Here is a 24,765-nt window from a genome sequence, read left to right on the forward strand (position 1 = left end):
GGGCGGCTACTGAGCTGAGGCTATGGGTTATGCTGGTTTTTCAGTGCCCCTCCTTCACAGAAAGCCTGAGAAGGAAGGGTTTCACTTTCGAAAGATGAGATGGCTAAGCACAAAGGCCCCGTTTGGTCATTTGCTACCAGTCTGTCCTGGTGGTGCCTGGTGCTGCAATAACTTGACTTGAGGGGGCATCTGGGGTGTGGGGGGCCTCTGGGAAGAAGACTCAGAGCCCGGAGGCCCAACAGTGGTTGATAAGAAACCATCCATGACGTGGTTTCAGAGTCCACTGGTTTGGAGCAGAAAGGTGAGAACTGTACCCTGTCCAGCCTCCCCTCCTGCCTCCCCAAACCCTTGACTCTGTCTCCTCTTTCCTCAGGAGAACTATAGCATCAGCTGGGAGCTACAAATGCCCATAGGGGTCCCAATTGCTGCTGGAATCCTGGCCCTCCTTGCTTTCCTGGCTCTGGCCTATCATTGTCTCAAAGAGGTACATTTCTCCTCTTGACTCCATGCCTCTGCCCATAGCCATCTCCTCAAAACCTGTTCCCCCTCCTCATGACTACTGTTTTTTGTGCCCAGGCCTGGAAATCCAGATGGAGGCTTTGCTGTGGAGACTGCCCTCAAACTGGAGAGAACCTACAACTTGTCTTCATTCACAGGCTGGAAGAGGGCCAGCTGGGAATCCTCTCTTCAGAGCCCCATGGCCCTCAGCTGCCTTCCCCAGTGTCCCCCTGAAGGCCCTAATGGCACCAGGACTGCTCCTCAGTTTTGGGTATGAAGAGGAGCCCTCCCCAATGCTTCAGAGCGGCTGTGGTATCCACCAAGCACTATCAACATGGATGGAGGTAATGTGACGTTGGTGGGATGAAGGGTGGGTCCTTGTCCCAAAGGAGTCTGGTGTAAGGTAGGGAGACACTGGCAGAACTGTCTCTCTCCTCTGCTTTATGGCAGCAAAGCTAACTTTCCCCAAAGCCACCCTGAGGAAGCAGAGGTTCTGGTTACTCCATCTTTTTTTTTTTTATTTATTATGTATACAGTTATCTGCATGCATGCTTGTATACAGTTATCTGCATGCATGCTTGCACACCAGATCTCATTACAGATGGTTGTGAGCCACCATGTGGTTGCTGGGAATTGAACTCGGGTCCTCTGGAAGAGCAGTCAGAGCTCTTAACCTCTGAGCCATCTCTCCAGCCCTGGTTACTCCATCTTTAATAGTAGCCTGTTCCCCTGGATGTGAATGCCATGTCCCAAAGGAGAGCCATGGGCTAGAAGCAAAGGCCCGAGGCCCTCAAGAACGGCCAGTGAATGGCACAGCAGGTACCTGACCTCCCTCCATTCCCAAGAGCTCTGTCACTGTCTAGGCAGAGCTGTGGGCCTACAGTCCAGGCTGGTTCCCTTCTGTGACCACAGCAAGGGCCACTACAACCTCACCTCTTGTAGCCTGAGTCATCAGGGATCAGCCTCCTGAAGCATGTCTGGGGTCCCTGGCTGCCAAGCACTGAGCTGGTGAGCGTTCTAGCTCAGGACACTGCGGTAGCTAACCCTCTTGCCCACTTTCCCAGACTCAGAGTGACCGGAACCTGGACTCCTGAGAACCAAGCCCCAGGCCCACTTGATCATTTTTCCAGGGCTTTCCTGGGCTAAGGAGGGTGAGTTAGTAAGGGCAAGTTAGTTAGGTTACGGCAGGTAGAATTTGAAGGTGTCCCTAAGTTTCCTGTCCCTGGAGGTCCACAGGCTCATGAGATGGTCCTCTGGAGTGTAGATATAACTGTGAGTGTATCACACACTTCTCTGATGAGGTCGTGCTGTGTAGTGGAGGGATTGATGCAGATTCATTATAGTGTCTAATTAATTAAATTGTCTCTGTGTTAAGTAAGAGATGGGGCCAGGAACAGTGGTGCATGCCTTGGCAGGTTAAGGCAGCAGGATCACTTGAGTCCAAGACATCAAGGCCAGCCTGGGTAACAAAGCAAGCAAGGCCCTGCCTTACCTCTCAATAGGGTCTGCAATGTAGCTCATGCTGGCCTGGAACTTGCTATGTAGCCTCAGCTGGCCTCAACACTGATTTGAGATCCTCCTTGACTCCCAAACATACAGTTTGGGACCTTGATTTAAAAAAAAAAAAAAATGTGGTGGTGATGATGATGAGCCTGGATGGCCTGAGAATTGTCTAAGGGTCTGCCCATAGTTACCCAGGAGAGGATGTGCCTCCAGTCTGAGGCTGCCACTTTGATTGCAGCTGTGTGACCCTAGTTCAGCCCTTCCAGAGCCCTGGTTCACCAAAAGTATGAGATAATAGTTTTTGGTGGTTGTTCCTGGCAATTTGTTCTAAAACAATAATGTGTGCCAAACTAGACAGGCTGGCCTAGCCTCTACTACTCTCCTTTTTGGCAGGGGCCCCTGCTGTGGTCAGGTAGGTCGCAATGGATCTATTAGAATCCTCCATAATGTGAACAGAAGATTGGCCTCCCTGGAGTACTGCACATCTTCTTGCAGCCCTTCAGAGCAGGAGGTTGTAGGATGAAGCAAGTGGGAGGAGACCTAAAGCCTGCATTATCCTACATGGGTCCTGGAGACATCCTTAGTATCTGGTCCTGATGCACACAGCCAGGGAGAGGACTCCATGTGGAGTACGATGGAGTCTGCCTTGACAGGCCGTTGAGGAAGAAGTGGGTGTGGGAGCTGCTGGGTCACAGGGTAAGCAGCTGGGGCCCCAGGTGAGTTGGAAGCAGAGGGATAGGGATGTGTATTAAAATACCCATGACTTCAACCATAACACTCAGCAGGCAGAGGCAAGTGGATCTCTTGAGTTTGAAGCTAGCCTGGTTTACAGAGTGAGTTCCAGGACAGCTACACAGAGAAACCCTGTCTCAAAAAATCAAACCAAGCAAAAAACAAAAACAACACTGTTGAGTATTTGTTTGAAATCCTCTTGTCTCTACCTACCCAGCGCTGAGATTATACACATGTGCTACCAGGCTCAGCATTTCACAGGGTTGCTGGGAACCTGACTCAGATGCTTATGGCTGTGTAGCAAGCACCTTCCCCAGTCCCCAGACCATCTTTTTGATTGGAGGCAGATCTCAGGTGGAAACCCAGGGTGGCTGGTAGTCAGGGCTAGGTAATGGGCTAATGTGAAAAGTGGGCAGGTACCTGTCCAGATGGTATCCAGGATCTCAAGAAGCAAACATGGCCTTTGCTGGGGGTGCCTCCTCCATTTTGGGCTCACTTCAACTCATTCCAGTGAGCTCACGAAGGACTCAAGAGGAGGGGTTGCACACATCGCCCACTCTTTAAGTCTTCCCTATGGCTGGAAGCACATCTTCAGCAGGTCCCCTCCCAGTCTAGGTCTAGGCCAAGAAAATACCAGGGCCCAGGAGTTGCCAACCAAACCCATTACTTCCTCAGCACTTGGAAGAAACGGTACATGGCTTTGTGCAGCTCAGCCTATTGTTGCAGACGGGGTGTTGACAGAGCAGTACTGCACCATGAGACTAAATAGGGTTTATTGAGGGAAGGAGATGAGCAGAAGCCAGTGGCAGGCACTAGGCCATCACTATCCCACAGGGGTGGCTGCTTCATGGCTTGCTTGCTAAAGGAGGGGAGCATGCAGCTCTATGACAGGGTAAGGACAGCTCTGTCTAGGGTGTAGCATGCAGATAGTTCTGCAGTTCCTAGGGATGTCACAGTGCCACTTCTAGCATGTCTCTCTAAGTTCTGCTAAAATCTTCTATAGGAGGCAGGCTTTGATGCCATCTAACTCTCTTTGTGCATCAAGCGACGACACCAAGTGGGCGATTCTCAGTGGTGCAGCTGCCACTAGAGCATACCTATCTGCTGTCACCTCCTCCTGACATCTAGGGCTGGCTCCCACTGTTAGGAACTTCTGCTGCCATGAGAACTGTGGACATAAGTTTACTTTAAGTTGGGACAGAATGCAAGATGCAAAATCTGACAGAAGGTATATCGAAGCCTTGAGCCTGGCCTGCTCTGTCATGGTTGGGGCTGGCTGTGTCCTAGTAAGCAGCAAGTGACCAAAGACCAGGAAGGCCCCAACACCTGTCCCTAAAAGATGCAAAAAACAAAACAAAACAAAAACTGCTGTGACTTGCACTGTCTTCAGAGGGTGGCAAGAAGCTCCCGTATATATACTGGCTAAGGACAAATTCATTTTGCTGTACTTTATGGAGCTTACGAGGGGTCATACCCCACTAGGAAGCCCTCTGCAAGGCTGCATGCTCTGGAAGCAGATGGTGCTGAGGCCTGGACAGCAGAGCGGGATCGAGGTATATCAGTCCAGACGCACTTCTCCACAGCTGGCTAAGGTCACAAAGGTGACAGCAGCAGCATGGCACGGGTCTGCAGGCCACCCATCAGTTCTTGGCACTATTTTTTTGTCAACACAAGATAACCACCCAAGGTTGAAGCACTCCTCCTGGGAGACCTCTGAGGAGATGTGAAGGCCGTGGATGCTTTGGAAGAGTGAAGGGAGTTGTCAAGCGAATCTGAGTGGGTGGGAAAGGCCTGCATCTGGGAAGTCAGTTGCTTTTCTGTTGCTTCAGAGAAGACTTGCCTCACTGGGATCACTTCAGTTTTTGCTCTTCTTTGATGTTCCTGATGACAGAGAAATGTGTATCATTACAAAGGTTTTATTTAGCTAGGAGGTAGCTGTGCACATCTTTAATCCCAGCACTCAGGAGGCAGAGGCAGGCAGATCTCTGTGAGTCCAAAACCAGCCTGGTCTACAAAGTGAGTTCCAGGACAGCCAGGGCTATTACTAGAGACCCTGTCTCAAAACAACAACAACAAAACAAAACAAAACAGAAATCAAGCCAGGTATGGTGGTCCATGCCTTCAGACCCAGCACTCGGGAGTCAGAGGTAGGTAGATCTCTGAATTCAAGGCCAGCCTGGTCTACAAAGTGAGTTCCAGGACAGGCAGGGCTACCCAGAGAAATTCTATCTCAAAAACAAAACAAAGCAAAACAAAAAACAAGAAACAAAAACAAAAACCCAAAGATTTATTTATGATCTGATTCTGAGTTTTTGCTTTAAAAACAAAACAAAACAAAAACTATCTCATGCCAGGCAATAGTAGTGCACAACTTTAGTCCTAGCACTCAGGAGGTAGAGATAGGTGGATCTCTGTGAGTTCGAGGCTGTCTGGTCTACTGAACAAGTTCAGGGCAGCCTCCAAAGCTACAGAGAAGCCCTGTCTCAGAAAACAAAAAACCCTATCTCACTATATACTGAGTTGGGCTTGGAACTGACCATATAGCCCAGGCAGGCCTTCATTAGTGCTCTTCCTGCCTCAGCTCCCTGAGTGTTGGCACTATAGAAAGGCTCTAGTTTGTTCCCTCGCAAAGATGAAACTGGTGCCTGAGTTCTCCCGAGAGCCAGGAGACTTGTAGGTGATTGTCTTAGTTACCCAATGCACTATCACAAATCACCTAACACAGCTTTTGGAGGTCAAAATTATAAGAGTGTCTGGGCTGAGTAGTTCTGACTCACCATGAAGTTGAGGAGATATCACCAGGACCATAGTCATCTGAAGGCTCAAGGACAGAGGACTTACTTCCAACATGACTCCTGCTCTACGCTCTTCTTGAATCAGTTTTTGTAGTTTTTATCACTCTTGGAATATTTTTGTGGTTATGGGTATTAAATGCAGGGTCTCACACGTTGTAGGCAGATGTTCTACCACTGAGCCTCCAGTCTCCTCTCTCTAGTTTCATTAAATAAGCTATCAAAGTTGTTGACATACCAATAAATGTTGTCTATAACAGCCTATGGTTCTTTTATTATCATTTCGTTTATTTTTGAGACAAGGTCTTACTATGTAAACCAGGCTAGCCTTGAACTCATAGAGATCTACCTGCCTCTCCCTCCCTGATGCTGGGATTAAAAGCATGTGCCACTTACACCTGTCTTATCATTTTAAATTTTTATTTGTGTGTAATGTGTGTGTGTGTGTGTGTGTGTGTGTGTATGCCACCTGTACCCTCAGAGTCCTGAAGAGGGTGATGGATCCCCTGCAACTAGAGTTACAGATGCTTGTGAATGGCATGAAAATTGAGTCTTCTACTAGAGCAGCCAGTGCTCTTAACTATTGTGCCATCTCTCCAGCCCCCATCAATTCAGAATGGAAGCTGGTCTAAGGACTGCAAAGACATAGGTATAGTTTCATGTCAATGGGAAGGGACCAATAGGAACGAGAGGAAAAGGTTCTGAAAGTGAAGAAGTTAGGCACAAAGCCCCTGGTCACTCAGTACGTACTTTTCGTACTTTTCGTACTTTTTGTACTTTTCGTACTTTTTGTACTTTTCGTACTTTTCTTCTTCTTCCTCTTCTTCTTTTTCTTCTTGGCTGCACTGGAGCGCCGCTCCTGCTCCCGCTCTCGCTCTCGCTCCCGCTCTCGCTCTCGCTCTCGCTCCCGCTCTCGCTCTCGCACCCTCTCTAACTCCTGCTCTCGCTCCTTTTCTTGTTCTTGCTCCCGCTCTCGCTGCTCCCGGTCTCGCTCCCGCAGGGCCTCCAGGCCATCCAGGTCAGGTGGGTGGCAGTGGCTCCGCATCACCATGACCCGCCGGCCCTGGGTGATGGCGCGGCTGCGACAGCCCAGACGAGCCTGGTCCCGACACATCCAGTACACCTTCTCACCAGCAGCCTTCTCCTTCCTGTACAGGAAGGACTCGTACACCAGGAACCGGCCTCCAAGGGGTGTCCGCAGGAGCTCCAGTGGCTGCAGAGGCTCTGTAGGGGCACAGTCATGCTGTGAGGGGACCACTGGAGCCCAGCCCTAGGCAACAGGAGACTGGCCTTTCTCTGTCCACTGCAATCCCAAGAGGATCCTCTCTGGACCCTGTCCCCTTCACTTTGCCTGCTCCTTGGGGTTCTGGGAACTAATGCTCAGCCATGGTCCTCAGACTCTAATACATACTTGCTTTCCTTTGCAGAGGCTCCAATGCTGCCTGGGCTGTCCCTGGAGCTCTGCTGGAGACCTTGCAAGACCACAAACTCCATGCTTCCTGGGGTCTACCAGACAGAGGTGGCGCCCTGCTGGAAGGCCAGTGATTCATCTGTTCTGTGTAGTGGGGGCCTGTTATTTCCCCACCCACCAGCTGGCCACAAAACCATTTTCAGACTTTGCTAGAGCAGAACAGGCCCTGGGGAGAAGACAGGAGAAAGAAGAGGCCCTGGGAGAGAGGGTCTTTATACTGCTCAGCCATGAGTCACTGGCGACTTCCAGCCATGCCACCCCTGGCCCACCACCCTCACTTTTTCTGTGGGCCAGAACTAGTGTCTCTCAGCAATAGCAATCAATCACATGGTAAAATTAGTGCCTCAAGCACAGAGCCTGGAAAGGGACTGGAATGTTGTAGGGCAAAGAGGAGAAGCCACTCTCCCTCCACATACCTGGGCCTTCCCAGTTGGTTAGGTTAGGGAAGTTCTCTCGCTGCCGCAGGGCTTCCAGGCTACCCATGTCAGGTGGGTGGCAGTGCCTGCGCATCACCATCACCCGCTGGCCCTGTGTGATGGCACGGCTACGACAGCCCATACGTGCCTGGTCTCGGCAAGTCCAGTACACTTTATTGCCAGTTGCTTTCTCCCGCCTATAGAGGAAGGACTCATACACCAGGAAGCTGCCCCCGAGAGGGGTCTTCAGGAACTCTGGCCCCTCTGTAAAGAAAACAGGGATGCAATCAGGGAAGGGAGCATGGAAGCTGAACCTGACATTAGGAGGGGAGCATTGGGGAATGTTCCTATTTTCATAGCCAAGAACACCATATGTGTTGGAGAAACCCTACCATCCACTTCATGCCTTCCCCCCTGCTCACAATGAGATAGCTCTGTATCCTCAAACCCCACTGTACCCTCAGGGTCCAGGGTCTACCTGTCCCAAGGCTGGAGACTGGCCAGGCCAATCCCTGCAGGAAAAGGCTTCCATCATGATAGTGTAGGAAGGGGGCAGGGTATTTGTTTGCTCGCTTATACTAGGTGCCCTCCAGGCCAGAAAGCAGGTACTCCATAGTCTGAAGAGTGAGTTGGGGTCAGCGCACTCAGAGCTGAAGAGAGGAGTTTTAGTCACGAGCCCAAGGGCTGTATATGTGTGGTTGCTAGGCTTAAGCTTGAGCTGTGGAGGTAAGAGGAACCTGAAAGACAGCCTAATCTTGCTCAGAAGATCCTCTTACCACTCCCCTACTACTTGTCATCATTTTGACCAGGCACAAGGGCTGCTGTGGTTGGTTTCAACAGGAATGGCTCCCATAGCCTCACAGATTTGAATGTTTGGTCACCAGGGAGTGGCACTATTAAAAAGGATTGGGAGGTGTGGCCTTGTTGGAGGGGTTATATCACTGGGGTGGGCTTTTTTTGAGGTTTCAGAAGCCCAAGCCAGACCTAGTGGCTCTCTCTCTTCCTGCTGCCTACAGAAGTAGACGGAGAACTCTCAACTACTTCTCCAGTACCATGTCTACTGTATTGCCATGCCCCCCACCTCGATGATAATGAACTAAATCTCTGAAACTGTAAGCAAATCCCAATTAAACATGTTCTTTTATAAGAGTTGTCAGGGTTATGGTGTGTATTCACAGCAATACAACACTGACTAAGACAGAAGTTGGTACCAGGGAGCCAGGCATTTCTGTGGCAGGTCTGTCTGATCATGCTGTTTGTTGGCAGGATGTGGACTTTGGATTAGGAAATACTTTAAGCAGGGCTTAATGGGCCATACCAGTAGGAACACTGAAGACAGTGACAGACTAGGGAGTCATCAGATGACGAAAGAAGTTGGGGTGTGTGTGGCCCTGAGAGGCTAAGGGCTTGGGTAGAAGCATCTGACTCCAGAAAACTAGAAAGGTGGGGAAGGAGACCAGCAGGTTAGGACCACTTGCAGACAAAAGCAGCCCAGAGGACAAGAGGGAGGAGAGCAAGCCTTGTGGTTGTAGGGAATGGTCCACCTCCTCCACACTGGAGTAAAATGTTTGTCAGGGTAGGGCTGGAGAGATGGAAGTTAAGCTGTTAAGAGACACAGGTTGCTCTTCCAGAGGACCCAAGTTCGATTCTCAGCAGCCACACAAAGTCTTACAACCATCTATAACTCCAGTTCCAGGGAATCGGATTCCCTCTTCTGGCATCCACAGGTACCAGGCACAGCTTCTGTGGACACCAGGCACACACATGGTACATAAACATATAAACAAACAAAACAGCTATATTCGTGAACACTTTCAAAGAAAATGGCTTTCAGGAAATAAAAATAGTAGAGCACAAGGATAGAGAAACAGTAAGCCAAAAACACAGAGTGAACAGGGTGAACAGAGGCAGAGGAATTGTAAAATGTTAAAGATGTAGCAAGATACAACCTGAGCCAAGGGGCTGGAGAGATGGCTCAGCCATGAAGAGCACTGACTGCTCTTTCAGAGGACCCAGGTTCAGTTTCTAACACCCACACAGTAGCTCACAGCCATCTGTAACTCCAGTTCCTGGGGATCCAGTGCTGCCTCTGGCCTCCAATAAGCATAAACACACATGAAGGAAAAACACTCATTTACACAATAAACAAGAGAACTTGGCCAACAAGATCTACAGCAAACATGTAGACAGTGGCTGAGCCAGAGAGGCACTGGAGGAACTAGAGGCACAAGGGCATCAAGGTGGGTTTATATATGTGGAACAAAGCAGGGTGGCCCAGAAGAGACAAGACACTGAAAGGGAGAAGACAGAAGTCTGTGTTGGAATATTCCTAAGACCCAGAACTCCAGCTCTGCAGAGGCTAAGTCAGGCCCTGTGCACAGACAGGCCAGGGCCTTCCTTTTATATGAACAGGCCTGGAAGGCCAATGCACATGAGGAAAGCTCATTCTGGAAGGCAGACACCAAAGCAGGCTGGTGAAGACTGTGCCCGGAGAAACCAGCTATTGCCTCAGCAGGACACAGGCAGGGGCCATCATTCTGCCAAGACTCGGCACAATACAGAAAAGTCATTTTTGTATTCCGCCTTTTGTATGAGGGCAGAAACTTAAAGCTTTAATAGAAGCAACAGAAAACAAAACCTAGAAAATCTTAGATAGTACTACAAAAGTGACCAGGGTCATCACAGGAGGATCAATGACTGTGTAACTCTGGTCATAGAAAGCCATGGAACAGGAGCATTAGGCAGGCATATGAGAAGACACTGTGTTGCACCAGGCATGGTGTCTCGTACCTTTAATCCCAGCACTCAGGCAGAGGCAAGAGGATCTCCTCAAGTTCAAATCTAGCCTGGTCTACATAACAAGCTCCAGAACAGCCAGGAGTACACAGAGAGACCCTGTCTCAAAAAGAACAGAACAGAACAGAACAAAAACATATAAGGAAGACACTGTTGACAAACACAAGCTATGGTCTGAAAAGGAACCTAGGGAACCACAGTGTTGGCACATCAGGGAGGCAGAAGATTCCCAAGTCCTACAGCAGAATCTGGTCACACCTCTAGGGTCAGCCATAAGAAAAAAGACTGTGTTATTTTCAAATAGATTCAACTACTGTGGAGTGACACTTTACAGCCTGGCACTCTCAGACAGCCACACTATCCAGCAAGTGTATGAGGAAATCAACAACAACTCCTAATGGGCATGGTCTCAAACAGGTCCTCCAAGATGACTGGTTCAAGGACCTTTCAAACCAAGACAAGAAAGCCCAGAGGCAGGGCACTTGGCCAAGGAAATCTAGGTGATGGTCAGGCTTAGCACCAGTCCCCAGGCAAGGCTGAATCAGCAGGGCTTTGGAGTCATTTGTTGATGTGATTTAAAGACAGTGGAGAAGGATGGAGGCAGTGATGGGTCCCTGGAAAAAGAGGCACACACAGCAGCTTTGGATATCCACACAGGGAAGGAAAGAAAAGTGAAGGATAGTCCCAGCTTAGCAGGGGCAGAATTTGATAAGAATAGAAGGCAGGGGCTAGTAAGACAGTTCAGAAAACAAAGGCACTTGCCTTCAAGACTGTCAGTCTCAGTTCAATCCCCAGGACCTACATGACAGAAGGAAATGCTAACTCCTACATGTTGTTCTTGGACTGATACATGTATGCTAAAATATGCCCGTACTTATACATGACATGCTTGTGCACACTTGCCCACATGTGCACACACACAGAGGAAGGCAGATCTCTGAGTCTGAGGTCATTCAAAGCTATTTAGTTGAGACTTCTTAAGTTTCAAAAAACAAAACAATGACCCATAATCAAACAAACAAAAAGCATAAAAACCTACTCAGAAACTATAGCAAAGCTAAATCAGTTCCTATGGCTGGACATCAGCAGGTAATGAGGAGATTGAAAAATGGATTAAATGGATTAATATAACAACGGTAGAATGCATTTTAAGAAACGGGGAAGCAAATGCTTAGAGTAGGGATGTACAGGGCTGGGGGTGATGTCATGTCCTGGCATCATCTCCTCGTTTATAAGGGTTGTCATAAAAACAGAACAAGCATGCCTTTAATCCCAGCACTCAGGAGGCAGAGGCAGGTGGATCTCTGTGAGTTCGAGACCAGCCTGGTCTACAAGAGCTATTTCCAGGACAGCCTCCAAAGTCACAGAGAAACCCTGTCTCGAAAAACCAAAAAAAAAAAAACAAAAAACAAAAAAACAGGGAGTAAGGATGATAAAACACCTCCTGTATCTGGAATAAGTTTAGGACCAAAAGGTAACTCAAAGGACTCCAAAAACTACAGGACTGGGAGACTGTGAGTGTGGGCTGAAGAACTAAGCGCTGGCAGGTGAGAAGGCTAGCTACAACCACATTCCTTAGGCAGACACCAGGCTCTTCTGGAGCTGAATGGGCAGAGCTAGGACTCTGGCATGCAGGTATACAACAGATAAAGCTGGACAGAGGTTTGGCGCTTTCAGCTCCCAGACTCTGAGACTGACTTGCTGCCCTCTGCTTACACTGTAGGAATGAGGATCTGACCTCACACATTCAGCAGCCTCTACTGATAACTCTTAAAATAACAGAGGAGAGATTAGGTTTATCAGGTTTTGGGCCTAGAAGAATAAGTAGGCAGGTAAAGAGAAACCTGGGAGATCAAATCCCAGATGGACTAAGTATGGGGGCCGAAGTAGGGGACATAGAAGAGAGGACTGTGATTTCCAGAATATTTACAGAAGGAGAGAGGGCAGGACACATATAACCAATAGAAAAAAGAAAAGCTGTGGGGTCACAGCAGGTACCTGGGCCATCCCACTGAGTGGGGCCGGGGCGTTTCTCCCGCTGCCTCAGAGTCTCCAGTCCTAACAGGTCAGGTGGATGACAGTGGCCTCTCATCACAGTCACCTGCCGGCCCTGAGTGATGGCTCGGCTGCGGCAGCCCATTCGTGCCTGATCCCGGCAAGTCCAGTACACCTTCTCACCAGCTACTTTCTCCCTCCTATAGAGGAAGGACTCATACACCAGGAAGCTGCCCCCTAGAGGGGTCCTCAGGAACTCTGGGCCTCCTGCAGAGCATGGGAAAGGCAGTTAGGGTTGGGGGAGAGGATGTGGATTAAGAATGCAGGGTTAGGTTGAGAAGGCTGGCCACCCCCTCCCAAAATGAGGCAGCCAACTCTGGTCAGCAGGCTCCAAACACGAAGACTCACTGGGGTCCACATCCTGGTCCTCCTGCTCCGGGGGTTCCTGAAAGGATTCCTTGCGCTTCTTTGCTCGTTTTCTGGACCTGGACCTGGACCTGGACCTACTGAGAGTCAGGGTTCTCTTCCCCCTGCGGTAGAAGAGGCTGTCCACCCCTTGGAGCAGTGTGTCCTCAATGTCATCACAATCTTCCAAGTCCCCAGCACCAATTCGCCTCGCCTGTATCTTCTTGATGGTCTTTTCCTGCTGTCGCCGGGCCTGCAGGCCTTCCATGTCAGGGGAGTGGCAGTGGCTGCGCATCACTGTCACGCGCTGGCCCTGGGTGATGGCGCGGCTACGGCAGCCATGGACCGCATGCTCCCGGCAGGTCCAGTACACCTTGCTCCCCACAGTCTTCTCCCGCTTGTAGAGGAAGGACTGATGTACCAGGAAAGTGCCCCCGTAGCATGTCTTCAGGAACTCAAGGGGCCGATACCGTACTGGAGGAAGAACCCAAGAAGGTCACACACCAAGGACAAGAGTCCAGGGTCCCAGGAGGAACTGCCAAGTATTTTTCTCCCAAATGCTTTGGGACATACTTCCCTGAGCTGGGCATGTGTGAAGCCCAGTGCATTCCCAGCAAGCCACCCAAGAGGAACAAGGTTCCTTTCCAAGTCAATTATATCTCAGTCCACCAGTTCACACCACAATGGGAGAGGCCAAACTGGGCTCTGATTCACAGGTTATGTTCTGGGCCACTCTTAGCCATATTTTTCTAGGGTTTCTTCAAAATTTTTGTCTAGGTTTTTTGTTTTTACAGTGTATAGAATTAAGCCTAAGGGGCTGGAGAGATGGCTCAGGGATTAAGAGCACTGACTAGTCTTCTAGAGGTCCTGAGTTCAATTCCCAGCAACCACATGGTGGCTCACAACCATCTGTAATGGGATCTGGTGTCCTCTTCTGGCCTGCACTGTATACATGATAAATAAATAAATCTTTAAAAAAAAAAAAAAAAAGAATTAAGCCTAAGGCCTCAAACATGCTTGGCAATCGCTCTACCACCGAGTGACATTGTTAGCCCCTCTTTTTGAGTAATATAGGATAGGCACACACTCAAATATTCTTAACATATGTGAATAGATGCTCCCTCTCACCAGAACCCAGTGTGGCCACTCAGATCCTCACAGCTCTTTATGGGTCAGGAAACATCCAGCCTCCCAGAAACCACACCAACCAACTCTAAGAATGCACCACCTCTCAGCTAGCTAAGCTGTGCAGAATACGAAGTGATCAGCATCACACTCCCCCCTCCCTGCCACAAGTTCCACAACCTGCCTCAGGAATAAGCTCCTGGGACCCCAGAACTCACATGAATTTTCTGAGACTGAGGCCTCAATCCTCGGGGCTAGAATTTGAACCTGTAACTCAAAAGCCACACCTTGCCCCTGGGAACCCTACCCAAACTTAGCCTGAATCACTGAACCCTGGCCATCAGCATGCAGATTTCTAGGATCCCCTCTCCCCCACAATGCTGTCTGTCCCATGGGCTTAATGTTGACTGGGGTGCATTTATAGTTTTGACTTTGAGCATATTTTAAGAACCCTCATGAAACCCCACACTTTTTTAAATTTGGTCATGAAGGATCTGAGGGTTCTTTCCCGCTCCAACTGAGAAGAGGACATGTACTCACCCACTCCTGGTGTGGGGCGTTTCTTGGGAGGCAAACTCTGCAGTGCCAGAGATCGGTACCCCTGGTCCTCCTCTGGGGTTTCAGTGCTTTGCTGAGGGGTGGGCTCTGGCTCCACAGGGTACAGCCATAGGCTCACCCCCTCTTCTTGGCCTTCAGAGCCTTCAGGCAGGTCTGAGCTAGGCGGCTTCTCCTTCTGGCGCCGGACCTGCAGGCCCTCCTCATCAGGTGGGTGACAATGGTCCCGCATCACTGTGACCCGAAAACCACGGGTGATGGCCCGGCCCCGGCAGCTTAGCTCTGAGTGCTGGCGGCACTTCCAGTATACCTTGTCCCCCACAGCCTTCTCTTGCTTGTACAGGAATGACTTGTGCACTAGAAGGCGGCCCCCATATTGGGTCTTCAGGAACTCCAGGGGCTGAGGGGCAGCTGAGGGTATGAAAAAGGCTGGGTTAGCTTCTCTAGGGCAAGGGTCAAGTTCAGGGGCCTTGGTGAGTGGGTCTCTGAATAGGGTAGAGTCCTGTAGGCAGGATGCTTTCTCAGGTTCCTAACTGCCAGGCAAATTCAGGTTTTAGAAGCTGCTTTTGTTACTAAGGGAAATTTAAGGAATTTAGCTGCATATAGCTGCAGTTCCCATGAGCTTGGGGAGTGGGCCTGGTGCTTGGGACACAGGATGTACTTAGACACTAAATGGCACAATTGAAAGGAAGGAAGAATGGAATATCCAAGGTCACCCTGATGGAAAATGAGGGTGTGTAGGTCAACAGATTTGGCAGAGCCAGGACCAGCAGGATCAGGAAATCTCACCTGCATCTACCCTGCTACGTTTCCGGTGAATTATCCGTCCCTGCTTCTTGGCCGGCAAAGTCTGGGAAGTGTTGCTGGATAGGGTGGCAGGACCCGAGGTCTCTAGGGCCATGGCACCTGTTGGTTTGGATCCTCCTTTATCCTTGACCAGATTGGAGGGCTCTTGGGGCTTCCTGGCTCCAAGAGATGGCTCTTGGCCAGCTTTCACACTCTCACTCTCCTGCTCATTGGGCTCAGGTAGGGGCATCTTGGGTCTGAGAGTCTGGCCCTCAGGCCACCTTGAGCCTTCTGGTAGATGGATCTCTCTTCCCCTTCTTCCTCTTCCACCCAAGCCGGACTGTGAGAGCCCAGAGGCTCCGTCCTAAGAGAGGAACCAAGGCAGTTAGTGGAGGAAGCTCCTGGGCCTGGGGCTCTAATAAGTGGATCTGCAATGGAGCCTGGGGGAGATGGAATTTCCTCAGTACCCTGGGGTTGAGAGGCTGCAGAGGGACCTTGTAGGGAGACACTGTAGCCCCGCCTCCTAGTAGCCCCTACAGGTGTGCTTGGCCACACCCGTGAGGGCATGGTCAGGGGAGGTCAAAGATGACGGGGAGAGAATTCTTAAAAAGAGGCCACGAACATGTGGAGTGCCCTTCTTTCTGGCCACGCTAGCTTGTGGCCTCTGGGCACGCTCTGGCTTGCGTTTGGGCTGGTGTTTTTCTGAATAAAGAAATCTTAGCATTACGGCCTACGGATCATCATTGAGTGCACACAATAGGACCTGATATAAGTAGGAGCCCTGGGTGGATGGACTACCAGTAGTACCTTTGCTGGCAGCCCCACCCAAGCCTCTCCAGGGCTGCTGGTGACTAATGTACTAGCTATTGAGTTTCTACCTTAGAAGCCTCATCAATGTCCAGCATAGATCCCTTCCAGACCATTCTTAGTGACCCATCTAAAAGGTAAGAGAGGCACAGGAACCAGACTTGCCTGAGTATGAAGAGGACGAAATACCACTGTGCTTGCTCAGATGTCTGGGTGCCTACCTAGGCTTGGTCCTGTGCAGTTCACCTCAGTGCTGGGTACCTGTCTCAAAGAATCCAGGCCAGTAAGTGCTAGTACCCTGCATGGCAAAAGCCTGATACCTAGCTCCGGAAAATGGGACTCTAGGCTCACACAGGTTATCCTCTGACCTACTCTGGAGGCCTCAACTCAGCCCATTCCTCCAGATACTGGAGGCCCTTTGCATTGACTTTGCAACTTCTGTTCCTGGTGTTGCCTTAGCTAGGCATTTAGGTTCCAGGGCTCCAGTCTGGACAAGGATGGTCAGATATGGGATGCTACCCCAGGATGGGCTGACCTTCCTGTCTTTCTGGGACAACTGAGTAATATGTAGTTAGCAATGAATTTCCCACCTTCCAATAAGAGCCATTAAATAAGATGGTAACACTCCAGACATTTTTAGCTTCTTTAAATTTTTTTTTTTTTTTTTAAAGCTGAGCGTAGTGGCACATGCCTTTAGTCCTAGCACTCAGGAGATAGAGGCATATGAATCTCAGAGTTCCAGACCAGCCTGGTCTACATAGTAAGTTCCAGGTTAGCCATGACTACATAGTAATACCCTGAGTCAAAAAAAAAAAAAAAAAAACAAAACAGAAACAAAAAACACGCAATTCATATATTTTTGATTTTTCGAGACAGGGTTTTCTCTGTGACTTTGGAGCCTGTCCTGGAACTCACTCTGTAAACCAGGCTGGTCTGGAACTCACTGAGAGATCCTCCTGCCTCCTGAGTGCTGGGACTAAAGGTGTGCACTACCACCACCACCAGGCTGTTTGTTTGTTTTTTCAAGACAGGGTTTCTCTGTGTAGCTCTGACTGTCCTGGAACTCACTCTGTAGACCAAGCTGACCTCAAATTCACTGAGATCGCTTCTGCCTCCCCAGTGCTGGGACTAAAGGCGTGTACCACCACTGCCCAGCTACTGCTTCTTTTTTAATACCCTCAGTGAACGAAACCAGTAAGAAAAGATCAGTCTCTTAGGACCTGTTTATATGAAATATTTAGAGAGGGCCAGCATATAGAGACTGAAAACAATTGAGTGGTGGGATCTGGAGACTGAGAAGTGATTGCTAATGGGTGTAGGTTTTCATCTACAATCATGAAAGTGTCCCAAAATTGGCCATGGTGATGACTGTACACTCTGTATTTAAAAACACCAATGGAGGGGGGCTGGAGAGATGGCTCAGCAGTTAAGAACACTGGCTGCTCTTCCAGAGGACCTGGGTATAATTCCCAGCACCCACATGGTGGCTCATAACTGTAACTCCAGTTCTAGGTGGTCTGACACCCTCACACAGACATACATGCAGGCTAAAAAAATAAATAAATAAATAAAAAACAAAACAAGAACCGGAAAAAAAACTATTAAAAAAATGGATTTGGGGATGTAGTTCAGTTGCTAAAATGCTTGCCTGGTGGGGCTGGAGAGATAGATCAGACATTAAGAGCACTGGCTGCTCTTCCAGAGGTTTTGAGTTCAATTCCCAGCAACCACATGGTGGCTCACAACCATCTGTAATGAGATCTGGTGCTTTCTTCTGGCCTGCCGGCATACATGCAGACAGAACATAGTATACATAATAAATAAATAAATCCTTTAAAAAAAATGCTTGCCTGGTGAATATAAGGCTACTTTACTCCCCAGAAGCAAATAAAACCAGGCATGAGGACAGTTCATTCAGGAGGCTGAGGCAGAATTTGAGGCCAGTCTGGGCTACATAATCAGGTCTTGTCTCAACAAACAAAAATCAAGGCCAGTAGGATATCTCAGTGGGTAGAAGCACTGACTGTGCAAGCCTGCTCCCTGGAAGCCACATAAAAGCAGAACTGATTCTATAGATAGAGTTGTCTTCTGACTTCCACCCAAGTGTCATAGCATGAGGCCTCTCCCACATCACACAAACACATACAAATAAATAAAAACCAGATAAAAAGTGTAAGATGCTGACATTCATGTTGATGGGGACATGGGGTTCTCCACACAATCCTGCTTTTTTATCTTTGTGTGTCTTTGTATGTATGTACATGAGGGTATACACATGTGCTTGAGTATAAGTGTGGGCAAGAGCATCATGGATGTGGAGGTCAGATGACAACCTCGGGTGTCAGTCTTTGCCTTCACCTCATTTGAGGAAGTTTCTTATTCCCTTCTGGAAGGAAATGCCAGGCTAGCTTGCTTACCAGAGTCCTGAACTTCGCCTGTCTCCCGCCTCAACACCAAAGCTAGGACTACAGATGCATGATACCACACCTAGTCTTACATAAACAATAGGATCCAAACCAGCCCTCACAGCTAGCTGGCCGAGCCATGTCCCCAACCCTATTTCAGTTTAAAAACAACAACAAAGCCGAGTGGTGGTGCACACCTTTAGTCCCAGCATTCTGGAGGCAAAGGCAAGTAGATCTCTGAGTTTGAGGTCTACAGAGTTTCAAGACATCCAGGGCTACCCATAGAACTCTGTCTTGAAAACCCCCAAAACAAAAATAAAACCCTAAAATACATTGTATTTGTTGTCTATGTGAATGTCTGCATGCACTGGATCACATGTGTGTGAGGTACAGTGCACGGAGGCCAAGAGATAGGCAGCAGTCAGTTCTCTATGGTCAAGATGGATTTTGGTTATCTAATCAGGTCCTCAGCATGGCAGCAAGTGCCTGTGCCTGCTGAGTCATCTATCCAGCCCATCAGGATTTGTTTGTTTGGGGATTTTTTTTTCCCTTGTCGAAACCAGGTCTCACTATGTAGATCAGGCTGGCCTGGAACTCAAGGAGATCCACCTACCTCCGCCCGGGGTTGGCATCATACCCATTATATTATGCAGCTGTGACTGGTCTTGAATGACTGGTTCTCCTTTCTCTACCTCCAAATGCTAAGATTACAGATGTGTGACTGGTTCTCCTTTCTCTACCTCCAAATGCTAAGATTACAGATGTGTGCCACCATGCCCTGCCTTGTTTTATTTACTTCGCCCATCAACTTGAGCTTTAATGTGTTTATTTTGCAATATCTACTTCTCACCCAATATAAGTCTATAATGAAAACACAGTGTGTTCAGGTTAGACAGATGTGAACAGCACATTCAAGAGTCTATAAAGTTTGTGGTTTACTCTCCATCCCCTCTCCTCCCTCAGTGCTGAGGTCAGAGCTGGGTGATTACAGCTCTCCCACTGTGGCCCTGCAGATGGTCACACATTGCTCAGAGCAGGCCAAGAGGCCCTGCAATGTTAGGAATTAATCAGTGCCTCTCAGACACAAGTGAGTCCAATCGCTAACTACTAAAATCCTGAAAGCCAGAAGCCTCTCTTGACAGCTAACAGCAGAGCAACAGTTTACCTTTACATGGGAGATAAACTATATTACCATGCCCTTGCATGGTATTACCAGAATTTCCCTGGCCACTCACCTACAAAGTAGGAAAACCGGTGAATGAGGGTCAGGGGAGAAGGCTCAGTGGGTAAGAGTACTTGCTGTAAAAGTATGAGATACTGGATTCAACTCCCCAGCATGTCGTAATTTAAAAAGCATCACAAGAGGACTGGAGAGATGGCTCAGAGGTTAAGAGCACCGACTGCTCTTCCAGGGGTCCTGAGTTCAATTCCCAGCAACCACATGGTGGCTCACAACCATCCGTTATGAGATCTGGTGCCCTCTTCTGGTATGTAGATATACATGGAAGCAGAATGTTGTATACATAATAAATAAATAAAATCTTAAAAAAAAATAAAAAGCATCACAAGAGAGAAAGATGCCATTTGAGAAAGCTCACATGGAGGGGTTTCTTATTAGGGCAAAGGGAATGGGGAAAAGGAGGAAGGTATATGCCCCCGGCCTCTGGCGACAGGAGCAACAGAAGAGAGAAGAGAGGCAGAGATGAGGGTGAGGGAAAGAGAGACAGGCAGAGAATCAGGGGAGAGGGCAGACAGACAGAGGGAGAGAAAGAAAGATGGGAGGTGGGCAGGGCTCTTTTAAAGGGGAAAGTAGTGAATGTACACAGGTGGTGCTCTTAGTGACTGCAGCTGAGAACTTATCATGTCAGAATACTACACAGCATCTATGTAAAACAGGGTCACATGACTGTCTGTAACCCCAGTACTGGAATCTCAGGAGCTTGCTGCTACCCAGTCTCACTGAAATGGTAAGCTTCAGGTTCAGTGTGAGGTTCTGTCTCAAAACATAAGGTGGAGAGCCATTCCTGGCTTCCTCCTCTGACCTCCCCCCCACATTCCCTACCAAGTATCAAATGAGATACTGTAAGTGAAATTATGTGGGCAAGCATCACTCCTGACAGGATGAAGATGGTAGCAATTCCCAGAAAGACTGCCATTGACTACTCTGAAGTGGAGTTTCACACCCTCAGCACTGGTGGCATTCTAGACCTGATCTTGCTTCACTTCGAGGGGCAGGGCAGGTAGGGTGTTTATCGGCCCCTCTGGTATCTGTATACTACATAAAATCCACTATCACCTCTTTTTCCAAGTAACTGTGGAAGCAATACTGCTGGCTGTCTTGGGTGGAGAGGTGACAACAGTAGACTGTCTGAGAGCACTGTTTCAAAGCAATTAGAAATACAGACACTGCAGCAGGACATGGTGGTGAAATGCCAGCACTCAGGAGGGAGGGGCAGGAGGATCTCTGTTAGTTCAAGACCAGACTAGTCTACAGAGTGAGTTCAAGGCCAGCCTGGGCTACATATTGAATTCTAGGTGTCAGACCTATATAGAAAGACCCTGTCTCAGTAGAATTTTTTTTTTTTTTAGAAATCAAACAATCAATGTGGCACCATTGGGAGGTCATGAAACCTTTAGGGGAGGCCCTTAGATCACTGGGGTATATGCCCTTGAGCAACCTACGGGGACCCCAGTCAGCCCTTCTCACTCTTGCTTCCTGACTATGATAGGAGCAGCTTGCTCTATTATATGCTCCGAGCCATCACCACACAGCTCACCCTTTGTAAGGAAATTCGACTGCCAGATCTTGGACTAGATTCTCCAAAACCAAAGAAAATTAATGTGTTTTCATTCTTTTTTTCTCAATGTTATTATCCCCCACCCCCCTGAGGAGTACAACAACTCTGAAGTATTTTGTCATAGATTCGGAAAGCTGGGGATGGGGGTGGGGTGAGGATGGCTCAGCAGACAACAGCACTTGCTGCATAAGCATGAGGACATTGGCTCAGATAGCAGCATTCAAGTGAGGGTAGACTGTGACCCCAGTGCTGTAGAAGGCAGAGATATGGCTTTCAGGATAGCTCCAGGTCCAGTGAGACTGTGTCTTAAAGGAATAAGGCAGAGTGATGGAACAGGCCTCTGCACGCGCGCGCGCACACACACACACACACACACACACACACACACACACACACACACACACACACACGATAAGGAAACACGGCAAGCCAACTGATACATTCCCCAATCATCCTAGACCAGAATCATCTTGACTAATGTACTCCTTTGCCTAGCCTGATGTACCCTCAAATGCCACTCTCTGTATATGTAGTCACACCATCTTTCATCTGCTTTCCTGTAATCAAGGCCTGTCCTTCCTCACTGCCTCCTCTTCAGCCCAGCTAAATCTGGGCAGTGCTCTGATGGTCTTCATCTTTGGCCACTCCAATTCTCCCCAAGAGTACCGACAAGCTGACAAATTACTCTTCTTAAAAATCAAGTTTACACACGCACGCCTCCAGTAAAAGCCATCTTGGTCATAGGCAAGCATCTCATCAGCTCACCCATAAGAAGCTCCCTTAGTCACAACTTCAGTTTTTTTTGTTTTTTTTTTCCACACATGTCAGACTACTGGCTCTTGGAAGAACAATGAGAAAAATATACCTGAATCATACCAGAAAACCTAAAAAAAGCCCCAGCAATGGTATGGATCTTGGAAAGCAGAAACGTTAAAAAAAAAAAAAAAACAACAAACAAAACAAAACCACCACCACCACAACAAAAAGATCTTTGACTATGGGAGTAAGGAGTAAAGGAGGGTTTAAAGCCGTCAGATAAACTAAGTCTTGAATCAATGCGTTAGCGAGTCAGTCATTTGGAATAGAACAGAATGGAACCGAAGAGAAAGGAATGAATTAGAACAGAGGCTAATAGATCTGCGTCAGTGAGCCGAGTAAGCGGCTCTCTTTAAACTTGTGATTCACGAATCTATCGTCAGGCACTGAATATACACATAAAACATGTTTCTCAGGCTAGAATGAGTCACAAAGTTTGAAAGCCATAAGGGGCAATCTATAGTCAGAGGGATAACAACCGGCAAAAAGTGCAAGGTCACTGGGACCTGCGGCCGCAAGGATGGGCCGCGACAGAGCCAGGCTGGCACGCAGTGGGCAGGGTGGACACGGTCCGAGGAAGACGGGAGAATGTGTGATCCCGGATTTAAGGATAGTGAGATCGGCACAGGGGTCAGGTGGGTTGGTGCAGAGAGCAGGGAGAAAGGAGACGCACCGCGGATGACCGACAAGGAGGCGACCCGAGTCCGAGCCCGAGCCCGAGCTGCGGGGCTGGGGCCCCTCCCCATTACCGGGCCCGACCCGGGGGCAGCCGGACCAGGCATCGCCCCGCGGGCCGGACCTTCCCGCCCGTAGGGGCCCGTCCTCACCCGCGGCTGAGCCACGCGGTCCTTCGTGTGGGTCTCCGCCAACGGAGGCGTCGGCCTAGCAGCCGGGGCAGCTCTAAGAACAAGGACCTGAGCGCCCGATCCCGCCGCCAACTGCACCCCGGGGAGCGAGCCCGTGCCCGCGCGCGCGCCCCCGCGCGGAGCCGGCTTGGAACGCCATAACACAACTAGTGAGCATGCGCAGCAGAGGCGCCGAGCCATTCCCGAGGCGGGAATTACTTCTCCGGGTCTTCTCTGCTCAGTGCCAACCTAACACCTTAGCCAATCAGCGTACAGGGGCGGGTCTATTAACATGGAGGAGGTGGGACAACCCTTGGACCGGCTACTGTTGGGGGGAGGGAGAGGGGCAGGGGCTGGGGCAGGGCGGCAGGTGAATTTGTTGTAGGGATGCAGGCGGGGCATCCTCAGTGAGAGGATATCAGCAGTCTTTATTGAGACACCCGGGCCTTTCATACGATTTGACTGTAGTGTTGGCTTAAATGCGTTCTTAGGCCGGTGACCTTCCTGAACTTTCTTTTCCTTTCTTTCTTTCTTTCTTTCTTTCTTTCTTTCTTTCTTTCTTTTCTTTCTTTCTTCCTTCCTTCTTTCCTTCCTTCCTCCCTCCCTCCCTCCCTCCATCCCTCTCTCTCTAGCTTCTTGGGAGATGGAAGATAATCAAGAGTTCAAGGACACAATGAGCCCTATTTTAAAAGAGCCAAAATTTAAGAACAGGTATGGTCGGGCTGGAGATGGCTCAGAGGTTAAGAGTACCAACTGCTCTTCCTGAGGTCCTGAGTTCAATTCCCAGCAGCCACATGGTGGCTCACAACATGTGTAATGAGATCTGGTGCCTTCTTCTGGTGTGCAGATATATATGGAAGCAGAATGTTGCATACATAATAAATAAAATCTTTTAAAAAAAAAGAACAGGTATGGTGGTTGCTCACCTGTAATCCTAGTAATCAGGAGGCAGAAGCAGGAGGATGGCTCCCACAGGGAGGACTGCTTGCTCTTCCTTGCTTTTAACCTAGCTGAAAGGTCCTAGGACTGGCTCCCCACTTGCTTTGCCATCTCTTCCCCTCAGAATTAGTATGATACCAGCTTCCTGCAACACTCCCCCACCGGGAGTGGGGGGGGGGCTAATCTCATCCACACAGCTGATCTACACATGGGCAGAACCTATACGCCTTCGCAAATTGGTCACCTCAAATCTCTGTTCCATCTCTCCCTCCCATGCTCTGTGCATTCGGTGACCCTGCAGGCTCCTCTCCTTAGGGTCTCCACAAACTCAGGAGCCCAAGGGACAGAGATCCCTTCCCTGGTAGTGTTAGCCTACTGTGGTGTGGGGATGGAGTAGGAAGCAGGGGCAATAAATCTAATACATCATATGATGCAAGAAACCATCCTGTGTCTGGTCCTTAAAAGGAGGCCTTGCTTCTGACTCAGTGCCTTGCCGGACTGACTGAGACGTATAATCCAAGACCGCACTCCAGGAGGCGCTCAGCACTCACATGTACCACGAAGATGCGGGAGCTGTGCGGATTGCGCGCGCGCGCCACCATCTGGTCTCCAGCAGCAATTGTGAGATCTAGGGGTATTGGAAAGGGCCAGCCACTTTAACCCAGGAAAATATACATATAGAGGTTTGCACACAAAGGTTAGGATAGCCTTGCCCCCTTCTGCTCCCCCTTCTCCCCTTACTCTGTTCTCAAGCCTTCGTGTGTGTGTGTGTGTGTGTGGTGCGCGCACATTTGTGTGTTAGAAATAGGTCCTTATAATTGAGCAGCAGAAAGCATTTACCAATTGAGCCATCTCCCTAGGTCCTGTCCCTCCACCCCAACCCCCAGCCCACCTCTGAGTGCTGGGATTAAAGGCATAGCTACCACACCCTGCTGAGGACTTCTTATCATCTGACAAAACTAGACCACCAAATGCACACAGCAAAAGAGAAAACACAGTGGACTCCATTTAAAAAGAGCATTAGGACAAAAGAACAAACTTCCAGGGTTTGAACAGAATAGCAATATTACAAGCAGCAGCC

The 24,765-nt window shown here is 49.2% G+C and overlaps 1 protein-coding gene and 1 long non-coding RNA gene across 6 annotated transcripts; one reads left to right on the plus strand and one right to left on the minus strand.

Annotated features, from left to right (window-relative positions):
- The first annotated feature begins 1 nt into the window (after nt 1).
- Nucleotides 2–8,561, plus strand: LOC107977230. Its single transcript, XR_003487030.2, has 4 exons — nt 2–301; nt 374–484; nt 577–842; nt 6,953–8,561. It is a non-coding gene; the product is annotated as an uncharacterized LOC107977230 (long non-coding RNA).
- Nucleotides 3,490–22,884, minus strand: Flywch1 (FLYWCH-type zinc finger 1). 5 transcript variants are annotated; one of them, XM_027424877.2, is made up of 8 exons: nt 22,728–22,884; nt 15,078–15,438; nt 14,274–14,699; nt 12,612–13,082; nt 12,207–12,470; nt 7,413–7,676; nt 6,321–6,749; nt 3,490–4,614 (listed from the first exon to the last, which is right to left on the minus strand). In XM_027424877.2, exons 2-8 carry the CDS (start codon nt 15,322–15,324, stop codon nt 4,589–4,591), a joined length of 2,127 nt encoding a protein of 708 aa, XP_027280678.1. In that variant the 5' UTR covers nt 15,325–15,438; nt 22,728–22,884; the 3' UTR covers nt 3,490–4,588. The 5 variants fall into 5 exon arrangements, with proteins under 5 accessions (XP_027280678.1, XP_027280677.1, XP_027280675.1 ...); XM_027424876.2 differs by having other exon boundaries at nt 6,312–6,749; XM_027424874.2 differs by having other exon boundaries at nt 6,294–6,749.
- Between the last annotated feature and the right edge of the window lie 1,881 nt (nt 22,885–24,765).

This window comes from Cricetulus griseus, chromosome 7 (genome assembly GCF_003668045.3).
Source record: "Cricetulus griseus strain 17A/GY chromosome 7, alternate assembly CriGri-PICRH-1.0, whole genome shotgun sequence".
NCBI classification, from domain to species: domain Eukaryota; kingdom Metazoa; phylum Chordata; class Mammalia; order Rodentia; family Cricetidae; genus Cricetulus; species Cricetulus griseus.

Coding starts and splice junctions, on each gene's coding strand:
- Flywch1 (XM_027424873.2), bottom strand. CDS start 15,324: ATGCCCCTACCTGAGCCCAATGAGCAGGAGAGTGAGAGTGTGAAAGCT. Junction 6,750..7,412: donor AACCAACTGGGAAGGCCCAG/GTATGTGGAGGG, acceptor GTGCCCCTACAG/AGCCTCTGCAGCCACTGGAG. Junction 4,615..6,275: donor AAGTACGAAAAGTACGAAAA/GTACGTACTGAG, acceptor CTCTGTCATCAG/GAACATCAAAGAAGAGCAAA.